General features: G+C 36.0%; 1 protein-coding gene across 8 annotated transcripts in view; it reads right to left on the bottom strand.

Annotated features, from left to right (window-relative positions):
• LOC112043643 (sex determination protein fruitless) overlaps positions 1-14,105 on the bottom strand; it is a 127,391-nt gene that overhangs the window by 7,775 nt on the left and 105,511 nt on the right. For 6 of the 8 annotated variants that reach the window (XM_052883862.1, XM_052883863.1, XM_024079155.2 and 3 more), the window contains 4 exons: positions 5,892-6,119; positions 4,842-5,054; positions 4,070-4,184; positions 706-2,903 (listed from right to left, as the gene is read on the bottom strand). In XM_052883862.1, coding sequence (XP_052739822.1) covers positions 2,587-2,903; positions 4,070-4,184; positions 4,842-5,054; positions 5,892-6,119 — 873 coding nt within the window. In that variant the 3' untranslated portion in view covers positions 706-2,586. Of the gene's footprint in view, positions 1-705; positions 2,904-4,069; positions 4,185-4,841; positions 5,055-5,891; positions 6,120-14,105 lie in introns of those variants that run through there. The other 2 variants (XM_052883865.1, XM_024079152.2) reach the window with 1 other exon arrangement.

The following is a 14,105-nucleotide window of genomic DNA, read 5'->3' as shown; positions in this document are numbered from 1 at the left end:
CGAAAGAGCCTGTTTGGTATTCCGAATAGCTCTACGATGAGACCATTTTTATACTAAACCCTATAATTTATAACCTTAATATTATATTAAATAGCTATTATATTATAGCTTCTGCAATAAGTAGGTATGTTCAACAGATACTTTAAATTGAGTATAAAGTATTGGAAGTTGGAACATCATAAAATACAGTAGAATTTGGATCGTAACAATAAAACAGCATTTCAAGATCTTTCTATTTATAAATTCTGAATTATTTGCAAAACCTAAACAGACAGCTGATAAGTATTGTTTTTTTTATATTAGATGGTCAAAAACCATTCCAACTTCTACTGTATAAAGATAAGTATTGGTAACATTATTATTAGCACTATAAAAAAAGCTTTGATATTAATTTGTTAATGCTATACTATTTGCTCCTCCTAGCACTATTAAAAGCATTTATCAAAGATTAGTTTAGTTGAAAATTAACTGAACCAAAATTTCAAAACAACTTCGGAGTAATGATAGTTTTATAAGAGATCCATGCAGAAATGAATCAATGATTGAAGAAATGGTGTTTGTTATTCGTCTGTGTTTTATATATTAGCGTGAAAAAGTTAATTTTAACTGTCACCAAGGCTGTATACATAATGCAGAAGTCTGAGATATAGGTCTGCGTTAAATAAAGAAAAGCATGGAAATAGGATGAAAATGAAAAGAAATAGGTAAAAAATAAAGGAATATATTTGCAACGAACACAGTAACGATAGACTTACATACAAAATTAATTATAATTCGAAGTAATAAATTCGAAAATAAGTTATCTTAACGTGGTATATTCCTAAAATACAAGAAGAAAGATCAGTCTTTTGACTCACAAGTTGGTGTTGTTTCCTTACAAAGTCTACAAGGAACAATAAGAGATCATCAAATGTTAGTGTACGATACAGGCCGGGTCTCATTTGTCTGAGTAATACTGCAAGTTCTTTAAATAATACCGATGAGGGAAGAACGTCTAATCTCAATGAATGGACAAATGATATCCGGTCTCGTTACAGTTGTTATTACGTATGAACACAAATTAATATTACTAACAAATATCAATAAATCCAAATATACTTTCCTCACACTGTGTTGTATTAATTAAAACTTTAAACTAAAATCATTATTCGAGATTTCAACTATTAATTTGAACACAAACATTAGTTTTGTAACTCAACAAGCATAAATTTCTTTATCTACTCTACTATGTGCTTCTACATTTTGCTGTCTATGAAATTCAAAATAAATTTAGTAATTCTTTTTTTATAAAATTGGCAATTTTAAATAGATAGTGAATTTTTTTTTCAACTTGTTTAAAAAGATTTTACTGTACCTAGTTTTGCTCATTTGATGGTCATTGATAATAATAATAATCCATGTTTCGACAGTTTTATCAAAAGCAAGTGTGAGAAAACTATGCCCGAAATTAAAAATACAAATCCGCCTCGACTAAAAAGAAAATAAATAAATTCAAGAAACCCGTTATAGGAAAAAATTAACACACCACACCTTAATTCTAAATACAAACTTATTAGTACGTAGGTAACGATTAGAATCACTGAGTAAGCGCACTTTGTTAGTAAACTATATATTAATAATTATTACAATACGTGCAAAAGAATCTGTATTGTCTGTATTAATGAAGTTTAATTTGATTTAATTAACACACAAATATATTCTATCACAATATATTGTTTAAATATTTGTGACTGATAAAGAATACAGTTTCCTTTGTATAAAATGAAATCCCTATGAATTGAATACATAAGATTGCTACCTGAACATGATGTTGAGTACAAATTAAAAAAATTGATCACTTAAGTAATCAATATAAATTCCTATACAAAATGGACTTTGTATCTTGAGTAAACAATGCATTGGTCTTAAATTCATTTTAAAAAAATATCCTAATTTAATTCGTTCTACATTTTCGTCGAAAGACGAATGCATTGCTTAGAAGTTAAAATATTTGGCATGTCTATACATCCAGTTAGTACGAGAACCGGCATAAGAAATATATACCCTCATCTGATATTTAATTTGGATAAGAAATAAATGGTAGAAAATATTCACATTGACACATTACACATGGGTTGCCTAGTAAAATTGCAGCCAGAAAGTATTAAATACATTTTCTTTAATTTATTTAATATCCTTCCCTCACTGAATATTTTAATAAAATAAAAAATAAGTAAACTAGGAAATAGAATATACCCAAAGAATTGAAAAAGTAATAAAGGTTGCCTGCTTTCACACTGCAAGCGTGGGGTTGCCAGATATTACCAGTTAAGTAATTTTATTTATATACCCTCATCAGTTATTCAGTCATCTAATATGTCAAATGAAAGCTTATTTTATGCTTAATTTTTGTATTAGGTTGCCTTTGATCTATCTTTGTTCATGGTTTCCTAGATTTTGTATGAAAAATGTGTTTGGTCGCAACTTTGTTAGGCAACATATTTGCAATGTGTCATGAACATTATTTATCATTCATTTCATAGCACTAATCAATAACAGATGAGTGTATACATTTCTAATGCCGGATCTTAGACAAAGTGTTGACTCCTAACATTTTGCCTGTATGTTCGAAAAATTATTTTGCCCTAGAACAGAACAATGTTTCATTCTGAGATGCCGTTTGAGATTGTCGGCTCTGGTCAGTATGATGGGGCACAGAGGGCATTTATGCTGTTCCGGATTATGGGATTTCATGTGCTTCTTTATATTGCTTACGTTCTTTCCACATATTTTACAGGCCATCGGCGCAGTAAACGGTTTGTGATGCAATGCTATTTTGAACGACTTTACTATGCTCTCAATGTTCACCATATTGTGGCCGAACTGTTCTTGGGGGTTATCGTTTTCGTCGGCAAAATTTTCACCTGCAATATTCGCAACCGCTTTGACTTTTCCATCAGTTTTCATTTTGGCATGCTACTTCGGACACACGCATTACATATTGTAATTTTAAATCTAACTACTAATCACTAGCACACTCAGATTTCCTTGTACTGTTTTTTGCCCTAGAACCCGTATTTACATGCTCAATTCTTGCTTAATTAAACGCTTCTTTGGTTTACGAAGGTACTGTTGTAGAGTTTTTATAGCAATCAAAATAAATAATATAAAATGTTTGAACACAAGCGTGACCTATGTCCCACGGGGGCGCCAAATCATTTTGAGAAATCATTTCACACCGATTTCTTCATTGAATCCAAATCATCATTAAAGCATCAAAAAGAAATGAAAGTAAAAAGCGTTTAACGTATAGTTAGTGCAAAAAGAACGAAATGAAAAGCGGCGTTCATGCTAAATGTACGCACATGCATGATGGAAATATACTTTTACAGAAAATATGCAGAAATGCAATTTAATAAAATTAATAAAATTTTAAATATCTAAAATTTGTAAGCATTGCTGCATATTTATAAAAGAATATTTTTAGAGCAAATTAAATAATTACCAAACTTATACAAGCATTGAGAGTAGCCCACGATTTTCAAAACATATTGCAAAGTACATTTATTCAGTTTATCTGACCATACAAATACAATCAAAATTTGAAGACATGGGGTAATCTCAGTTTCAAATGCGACAAACTTACAAAACATTCTATCAATATTATTATTTATTGCGATCACCGTGAAGTAAACATTATCGTAATATTTATTATTACACATAAAGGGCCTTATATAATAATTTAAGTGATATTTAACCGACTTCAAAAAGGAGGAGGTTCTCAAGTTTACCGTATGTATTTTATAATTTAAAATAGGTTTTCTAGATTTCATATTAAGTTAATCGTGTTGATTTTAAAATTTTTAAGTTAGAGTAAGAATATTTTTTTTAACCAATATTTTTTTTTATTTAACGAGAAGTTACGGATGTTAAGTGCAGTGAAATTTGAAAAAAGATTTTTGAAATATCAAACTTTAATTTTATTATCTATGGTCACACACACGAGTATTTAACCGTAGACAATGAAATATCAGTTTTCGTAATGTTTAGTTTGAACGGTGATCGCAGCACAAATATATACGGAACTCACCATCGATGGTGTCTGTTTGGTCCGGGTGCGGAGGCATGATGGGCTCGCCTTCGTTGCAATCGTTTGACATGGAGTGTTGGGACAACATCGAGGCCATTTCGTTCACTCCCATACCCTGAAAGTCAAAATTGTTTATATAAATTTGAGTAATTAAAACGACAAATTAGCAAACAAGGACTCTGGACTCTTATAGGACGGTTTCTATTTAATTTATGCAGTTTATTGACAACATTTTAATGTTAATAATTATTAAAAAATATTTATTGATAAATCTCATAATATATGAGATTGATATAATAAATACAATAGTGCCGTGTTTTTTATTTGCCTGTGAGTGTCGTGCTTTTTATGTGCCTGTGTGTCGTGCGTTTTTAGGTGCCTGTGTGTGTCGTGTATTTACATCGTATCGTATATGCCTGTGGGCGTTGTTTGTTTTTAGGTGTCTGTGGGTTTTTTGTGTTTTTCATGTGTCTGTGCGTGTCGTATGATTTAGGTGCCTGCGGGTGTCATATGTTTTTTACGTGCCTGTGGGTGTCGTATGTTTCTTAGGTGACTGTGGGTGTCGTGCGAATTTTAGGTGCCTGTTGGGTGTCGTGCGATTTTTAGGTGACTGTGTGGGTATCGTGTGGTTTATGTGTCTGTGGGTGTCGTGTGTTTTAGGTACCTGTGTGTGTCATGTGTCCGTAGATGTAGTCTGTAGGTGTGTTTGTAGTGACGTTATGTGTGGGTGTGCAGTTGCGGGTATCGGCATCGTGCCGATGGGACCACTAACCGGCAGGTGCGTCTGGTCGTAGGGCGCGTGGTGCGGCGGGTGCGGCGCATGCGGCGTGTGCGGCGCGGGGTAGGGCGAGTCGGGCTCTTGCTTGACGAGCGGCGTGTGCGCCGGGGACCGCGTGAGGCGGCCCGCGTGCGCCGGCGGCGGAGTCGACGGCTCCGACCCGGAGCCCGTGGACCCGCCCTTCACCACGCTGTTCTTTATGTGACCCTGAATTATATTTGCGATACTTATTAATAACTTATGAATGAAAAATTGAATAAATTAATTAATACAGAGTAAAGGAGCAGTGAGTAGTGTTAATTCGCAATGCGTTATTTAATTATTTATGATCTAAAGGCACAATTAAATAAAGATTATGTAGTTACAAATGTATACATTTTGTCGAACTTTGCATCGAAACTATTTGAGCATAGTATGCTCAAATACTTTCAAGCTTATTATCCTACGTAGTCAGGGATTCCCTAGAACATTTTGTACACCTGATTACTGACAAGCTAATTTTTAGTGGGTAGAGTAGCCACAATGTCATACAAATTGCGTGGCACATTATCTCGTTTCGACGCTCTGAAACTTTCATTTTCTGGTAACTCAGTTAGCTACAGAATCAAGAATTTTCCTAAATAAAAATGTTGATTGTCTCAGACGAATAATTTGCTTGTTAGTAATAAGGTGTACAAAATGTTCTAGGGATCCTTGACTAATTAAAGAGAGCTATTAATCGATTAGCTACTTGGATTTCGAGAAACCGCGCAAAGACAACCGTGTGCATTTTAACATTTTTTTATTGAATGATTCTACTTATTTCTCACCTCATGTCAAGAGATGTCTCGTTAGCAAGTTAAATATTAGCTAGTAATGCGTAATGTTGATACCCGCATTTAATTACATTAATTCCTTTATACAAAGGTTGTCTGGTAGATATTGCTATAAGCAATAAGACCGCCTTTGCACATACTTGTTTTCTATGTTTTCCTTTGTTTTCTTTGTTATTGTTTTTGTTTTGTGCAATAAAGTATAAATAAATAAAATAAAATAAATAAATACCTCGTAGTGGCGGTAGGACAGGTCCATGTCGTCGCGCGGCGCGGCGGAGTTCTTCCTGCGGCGCTTCTCCGGCGGTACGGCGTGCAGCGGCGCGTGCGGCGGCTGCGGCTGCGGCTGCGGCAGCGGCGTGAGCGCGGCGGGCGCGTGCGCCGCGGGCGGCGTCGCGAACGAGTCGCCGCGCGACGACAGGTTCTCGGCACTTACGGACGGTGTCGACCGCTCCTCGGACTACGTGACAACATGGAAAATAATAAAAATAACAAAAATATTAAAATACAAGAGCCGTGATAGCCCAGTGGATATGACCTCTGCCTCCAATGTCTGGAGCATGCACCTCCGACTTTTCAGTTGAGTGCATTTAAAAAAAAAATAGATATCACGTGTCTCAAACGGTGAAGGAAAACATCGTGAGGAAACCTGCATACCAGAGAATTTTCTTAATTCTCTGCGTGTGTGAAGTCTGCTAATCCGCATTGGGCCAGCGTGGTGGACTATTGGCCTAACCCCTCTTATTGGGAGAGGAGACTATATGGGTTGATGATGATGATGAACAATAATATTAAAAAAAAACGTCCGTGCAGTGGCTGCGCTTCAGTGACCTCTTTGGGGAAAGGGTTTGTCTTCGCGATACAAGATCAGGTGGTAAGACGCGGAACTATCGAAAGTACATTCTGAAGGATGGCACTCACGACATCTGTCGAGCCTGTCGCCATTCCGGCGAGTCACTCAGACATGTGCTTTCGGGTTGTTCAGTTTTTGCCAACACTGAGTATCTGCACAGACATTACCAAGCAGCCAAAATCTGTTACCAAGAGCTTGCTCCGAAGTACGGTTTCCTGGACCAGAGGTTGCCTTATTACAAGTAGGTACACTCCGGTACCATTGCTTGAACGCGACTGAGTCCGGTTTATTATCACGGACAGGACTATTCCTGCGAATAAGTCTGACATCGTGGTGCTGGACCGGGCACAATTGAGGGTGTTCTTGGTGGACATCACAATTCCATATGACGAGAACCTTGTTAGAGCTGAGACGGACAAAAAACACAAGTATCTTGATCTGACTCACAAGGTTACCGCCATGTGTCATGTGGAGGTTACAGAAATCATCCCAATCGTCATATCTGTCAATGGTTTGATCCCAATCAGCCTCGCTCACCATCATAGGCGGCTGGGGTTCCGTGGCAGTTCGCTCGCATTCAAGATGCAAAAAGTGGTCTTGCTGGAATCGGCTAGGATACTCTACCGGTTTCTCCACCTGTCGCCCTGATCCCCGGCCGTTTGGTCCTGGCAGGGAGAAAGCGCCGGGCCATTTAATTTCCGGTGCGGGCCACAAGAAGCGAGCAGCGACAGCAAATATGCCGGTAGCGGCGTTTTGTGGTTGTGGACGGTGGCCTGTGTGCCGAGAGCCCTAACAGTCGTCACTGCGACTGATCTTCTCTCTGTTCGTGTAGGTGTGTAGTTCCATCGGAAGAATAGAGTAGAACGAAGGTTTTTTTCTATGGTAAGTATAGGTACTATACGTACGTCGTACAGATTAAGTTCGCATTTATGAAGTCAACGCCAATGCTATGACTAGAATTTAGCATGGGACTCAATAATTAAAATATCAGTTGGGGATAAGGCACGATATAAACTTGACTAGACTTTTTTAAAAACACTGACAATTAGGTACAAAACTTTAGCAACGCTTTATTACATGATCGCAGCTGGATATCTATAAAGTGCCCTACTACTACTATAAAACTCCTGGTACGAATAAAAATTCCTGAGATTAGTACGTTGTACACAATTCATCTACATAAATTGCACTGCGTAAGACGCAATGAGGCGAGCGGTGTTAAGCACAATTATTTATTACACGTGCATTTACGTCGCTCGCAAAATGCGACAACCGACCAACTTATGGTGCGTTTATGGTCTAGAACAGGAGCTCCCAAAGTATGGGTCGCGATCCAGAGGTGGGTTGCGAGTAAAATTGAGTGGGCCCTGAAACATGATAGATAACTGAAACATGAAACAAACTCTCAGTTAGTCCACGTCGTAAGATTTCGTGTCGTGGGTTTTTTTTCTCTGACCTTACTCAGATTATTATACTAAGTAATCTGAGTGTTAGTAATATTTTATGCCCCCTTTTGACGGTCAAGAGGTAGGTTAAGATGTAGTCCGTTTTTCTTAGGTGAGTCGGAGCCTAATAAAGTTTGGGAACCACTGGTCTAGAAGATCTGAGGGAAACCGGAATGCAATAAAATATGCCTGTTCGGCTCACGCGCCGTCTATAGTACCGTAAACGTAAGCGCAGATTATCCGCGGTAATGCAACGGACTGTTTCTAACGTGCACCTCAGATTGGATGAACGGTTAATATGCTTAATGATGCACTTATTTCAAAAATACAGTTAATTTACTTTAATTGGAAACATCTTATTTAGAGCTCATTGTGGCAGAGCTTGTCTATTGTAGGCTATAATTATATTGATATTATTATTTTTTTATTACAAGTTAACCATTGACTGCGATCTCATCTGATTTGATTTTATGTATCGATGCAGTTTACGACGATAGCGGCAGCGGGCATACCTGGTTGAGGTACAAGTTATCTATCTATACCTCTGACGGTTTCTATGCGATATACAGGAACGTCTTAGTCGGTATGTATTTGTTCCGCCAAATCTCTTACACTGACGGACATTGATTTTGACGGGCCATTTACTGGTAGACACTTTATAATAGAGTACCTATTTAAGGTATTTTTATTCTGATAGATATTCACAAGCGGTGTTTTAGAGAACAACAGCTTTAACTGTAGCTAGTAATAAAATATACAAAAATATTTATTTGCATCGTTGTAGGTTTCGCATACAAAGCAAAAATAAAAATCACCTGTAACAGCTAATCAGCAAAAAATATGTTACGTGTGTCTAATGCAAAAGCTAAACTAACTACACAAGGCTTGGTAATTAACCGGTAGCTCTTTCCAATATTCTCTCATCCTTAACGTTTTTTTTACGCACTCCGCTTCTGCGCGTTAGCAAAAACCTTTGGAGTTATAAGAGTACCGTTTCACGTAGAAAAAATAAAAAACCAAGTACCTCTTGCAATAGAATAATGATGGACGTTTAAGCGTTATATTTTAAAACTTATTGCCAAGTAGGAAACCTATTAACAAATAATTAAATGAGATTATTTCGAATACTCAGTTTAAAAATTACTAGCGGACGTTAGATACTTTGTTCGCGTGAAATTCAGTTTTTGTATAGTTCCGCAGGAACCAGGAATTAAAAAAAAGTAGCCAAAGGCGTATTTAAAAGGCTCTATTTATCACTATAATAAATTCGGTTTAGAACGTAAAGGTAACATACACACAGATGGACAGGGTTTCGCTTTTATACTTAATAGTTAAAAATAAAATAAGAAACATCACTTTTTTTTATTCTCTACAAGTTAGCCCTTGACTAAAATCTTACCTGATGGTAAGTGATGATGCAATCTAAGATGGAAGCGGGGTAACTTGTTAGGAGTAGGATGAAATCCACTACACGACATCGTACCGGAACGCTAAATCGCTTGGCGGTACGTCTTTGTCGGTAAGGTAGGTAGGGTAACTAGCCACGGCCGATGCTTCCCATCAGCCCCACCTATACCAATTAAAACCTCAATCGGCCCAGCCGGGGATCGAACCCAGGACCTCCGTCTTGTAAATCCACCGCGCATACCACTGCGCCTCGGAGGCCGTCAAAACTCAACGACCTAAAACGGCTATGCCTCATTTTATAATTAAGAGGTCGTAGTTTCTTTTTTCAACTAGGTCCATTATACAATTTTATATTTAATAATTAAAATTCAGGTCGCGTTAGGCATTAACCTTGTCTAGATACCATCTACACCGGCATAGACCATCGCCGAGCGAGTTAGGGTTCCAGTATTCAGTGGCGTGCACAAGGTGTTTAACTAGGGTATGCACTGTACATACAAATTGTGCAAAATGGAAAATTCCTTCCGCAACACAGAGTTGCAGTGAGTCCTCAGGGTATGCAGTGCATTTTTGCATCTACGAAGTGCAAGCCACTGCCAGTATTACACCGTAGTCAGCATTCAGGGGTGTGGATTAAAAACTTGTACAATTTCCAGTAATTCTTAGTACCCCGTTACACTCTTATGTCTCCATCGATTCTAGATAGGTACTATTTGATATTAATCTTGACAAAGTTAAATATTAACACCCTGCCAGTGCCGGATCAAGGAAACTAGATGAACTAATCAATCTTCCCCCACAAAGAATTAAAATAAAACGCTTTGAAAAAATTTTAAAAAATAATGAAATTGCTTAAACTTTCGTGTGCTCGTTTTTTTCGTCGTCGTCTCTGTTGTCTAAGCAATTGCTTAAACAGCTTATAGGCTAAGTCCAGGATTGCACCCCGTCAACATTGGAGAGTGACTTGATAGAGGGCTTTAATAAGCTGATCATGATAGCTTGTCAATTTTGGTTAGAGATTCTAGGACACATTATATATTACTTGTCTCCTCCTCATTTCACAATATGTCCTCTTTTTTCCATTCATCTCTTCATACGTCAACTCACTCCTTTACCACACATAATATCTTCTTTCACACACTCCAAACATCTCTTTTTTGCTTCCTTTCCTCTTGTAGTTTTAACATTATTCTTGCAATGTAACTCATCCCTCTGCATCACATGCAAACCTATTATTCCTAAACTTTTTTATCACTGGCGCAATTTTTAGACTTCCTTTTTATGAATTAATTCCTTATGTTTTAGATGATTACACGTACTATTGATTATAGTTATTACCTAATTAAAATATCTACTGTACGAAAGTGTGAAAATTAGCGATTATATATTAAGTACCAGAGCAATGCGACAGTTGCTGGCTAGGAACCGGTTTGGATAAACGAGTCCGTAGTAAAGATGCACGTGAGATTTTACGTATGCGGACCTTATTTGATACAATACGATATCGCGTGGAATTCATTTTTTTAATAAAACTTTTCTAAACTAAGATTGACCAATTGTCAACAACTGAATGAAAATCTGAGTATTGATAGCCCAGTGGATATGACCTCTGCCTACGATTCCGGAGGGTGTGGGTTCGAATCCGGTCCGGGGCATGCACCTCCAACTTTTCAGTTGTGTGCATTTTAAGAAATTAAATATCACGTGTCTCAATCGGTGAAGGAAAACATCGTGAGGAAACCTGCATACCAGAGATTTATCTTCATTCTCTGTGTGTGTGAAGTCTGCCAGTCCGCATTGGGCCAGCGTGGTGGACTATTGGCCTAACCCCTCTCATTCTGAGAGGAGACTCGAGCTCAGCAGTGAGCCGAATATGGGTTGATAACGGCGAATGAAAATCTGAGTAATATACCTACCTAGTTTCGAATTGACGTGATAAGGTAAATAAATACTTAATTCATATACATTTGGAAATTTATTTACGTTCGAGTATTTTAAGACATCTTTGTTGATTTTAGGATTACGATCTTTAATTATAGGTCTTTCTTTGATTTTTGGTTTTCATGTTTTGAAAGCTACCTAATTTTATAACAGTCTGATGAATGGAATAGGAACGTATAATAGGAAATCAAATCAAATTAAATATTCTAATTGACATTAAAAAAGTTATCAAATTCATATTAAAATCCTCGATACAATATACGAAATATACAGAAGACTAGCAGACGGTTTCACTAGCGTAGTTCTCATTACCGTGGAATTACAGCAATAAAATATAGACCACGTTATTCGCAGATAATATAGCCTCCCACTAGTGAAAGAATTTTTTAAATCAGTCTAGTTGTTTCAGCACATTTTCGTAACAAACAAACAAATATTAATCCATTTTATCACTTTATAATATTAGTTTTTAAATATAGAAGTTTCAACGTACGTAATACCTTATTTTTTAAAAAAATATTCCATTTGGTAGGTGTATATTTATAATGCTATGTAATACATTCGTAAATTCTGTACCCACTTTTAAAAAATCCTTTTGAACGAGTTCCTATTAACGACTAGAAAGCTACCACTAACTGTAAAAAATTCAATATTTAAGATCCAGTTTTATGTTTTTAATGAATCAATTAGAATCTCTAATGTGTCTAATTATTGTCGCGCGGACGTATGACGACAGAACCAAAGTTCGTACAATTTGTAAAAGTTCAACATTTCAATTAAATGATTGGATTAAAAATTGTTTTACTTTATTGTCAATTGGACCGCTTTTTCATTCTTAATGCGAACGAAAAAGCGGTCCATAGGTATGTTTTTTGTAATTTTCTTTCGGATTTCGGGCAGCCGAACGTAGAACCTCCTCCTTTTTGAAAGTCGGTTAAAAAAGAAGAAGTAGGTATATCTAGCGTTCTTTTTAACGCGTCACAAATCTCTAGATCTACTGAACATAGATTTAGAAAATTATTTTACCAATAGAAAGTTACATCAACACCGAGTAACATGGGCTATATTTTATCCCATGGAAACGGGAACAACGCGGGTTAAAACCGCGTTTGATAATATTACATACTTTAAATTAATATCACAGTTTCAGTAATTAAAAACGTTTGTAAATATCCAAATCACACACATAAGAAACTACATGGGGCACATGAAAAAAATCATCGGTTGACAGTAACTACAAATAGGAGTATCATTTGCCAATAACTTCGTTTATAAAGGGTCATTGCGCGCTCACCAAATCTTCAAGGCCAGCGCACCGTAGGTACCTACCTACTGTTTTCTACGCAACGTGCCAGACTAGTCTGCCCGACATGCTATATTCCGCACATTGGATGGTACAATCACCAACATCAATATTATCAAAAATATGTTCATATACAAAATTAACTTATTTCCTTTCTCTATTAAAAAAAAAATTACACGTGTACAGAATTATTTTAATTACATTTAGGTATGTAACTAGCGGATGCCCGCGACTTTTTCGCTGCATAATTGATCTGCGAATAATCTTTATAACACAAAAATGGAACCGACTTGAAAGACGTATTTCAGTTATTTTGATTGTAACATAAAATTATAAAACCGATTTTCATAAAATTGGAATGGGACCAATCTGGAAGAAATTGGTTTTTAATCTCTTTCAAACATAAAAATATTTTTCAAAATTGCTTAAATAAATGACGAAGTTATGAGGTAACAAACATTTAAAAATCTCCTTTTTTGAAGTCGGTTAAAAACTCGGAAAACTTTTATGTGACCACTTTTTTGGAAGATAATAATTATAGGAAGATAACCTTAAAATATAGATTTATGCCATCGCGGACTTTTTAGTTTATCCATAAAAGAGTAATATCCTACCATGCATTGTTTTGTTAAATAGCAAAGGGATTATACACTGTTTTCTATGCAAGTTTCCGTCACTTTTAACAATTATTTAACCGATTTATACAAAACCTTGACAAATTATACCTAAACTTTGTCCATAAATAGACAGCCAGACCGAGGACTTCGTTTTAAATAATATAGCTATTTAGGTATTCTTTGTGCTGCCCCAAAGTCTAAGCCGTTTTGACAGATTTCAACTTATAAGGTTTAATTAGTTCTTTTCAGTAGAAATAATGATATAAGATATATTATTATTTCCTGGATTTGTAATTACTTTTTAGTTTTTACGTAACCAGTTATTTTTTTTTTTATTTAAATCAAATTATCTATAATGCGTGTAACAACAATACATCGGGAAGGTATTGAGCCTTGAATTTTTACTTACCCAATTGAATAAAAATATTATAAGTGTTAAAAAATCGTTTTAAGTTAAGTTATATTAAAAGAATTTCAAGTTATTGCGATTGGTTTCGACAGTGTTGTACCGTAAGGTCTGCCATAAATTAATAAAGAAGATTATTAGAAAGGCAAAAGTCGAACACCAATCTATAAAGCTACGGCAATCGGTCCTTGAACTTTGCAACAGTATGATTTATACTTTGCCTTCACATTTTTTAAGGATTTTATAAGGATTGTTTATGTGACTGTACTTTAAAACACTTTGTATTAAATGAGTATAAGTGATGAACGACCTATCTAATAGATTTTGGTAGCTCTTTAAATGTTACAGCCATTTAAATATTTCCCATATTTAAATGTGAGCTACATAAAAGTGAGATTCGGGTTATAAAAAATTTAGCTTTCTTTTTTTCCACGAAAATCTTAGTATCCTGAAGGTGGTGGACTTACACCACTG

This window comes from Bicyclus anynana, chromosome 10 (genome assembly GCF_947172395.1).
Source record: "Bicyclus anynana chromosome 10, ilBicAnyn1.1, whole genome shotgun sequence".
Lineage (NCBI taxonomy): Eukaryota > Metazoa > Arthropoda > Insecta > Lepidoptera > Nymphalidae > Bicyclus > Bicyclus anynana.
This window is presented reverse-complemented; position numbering and strand designations above follow the sequence as displayed.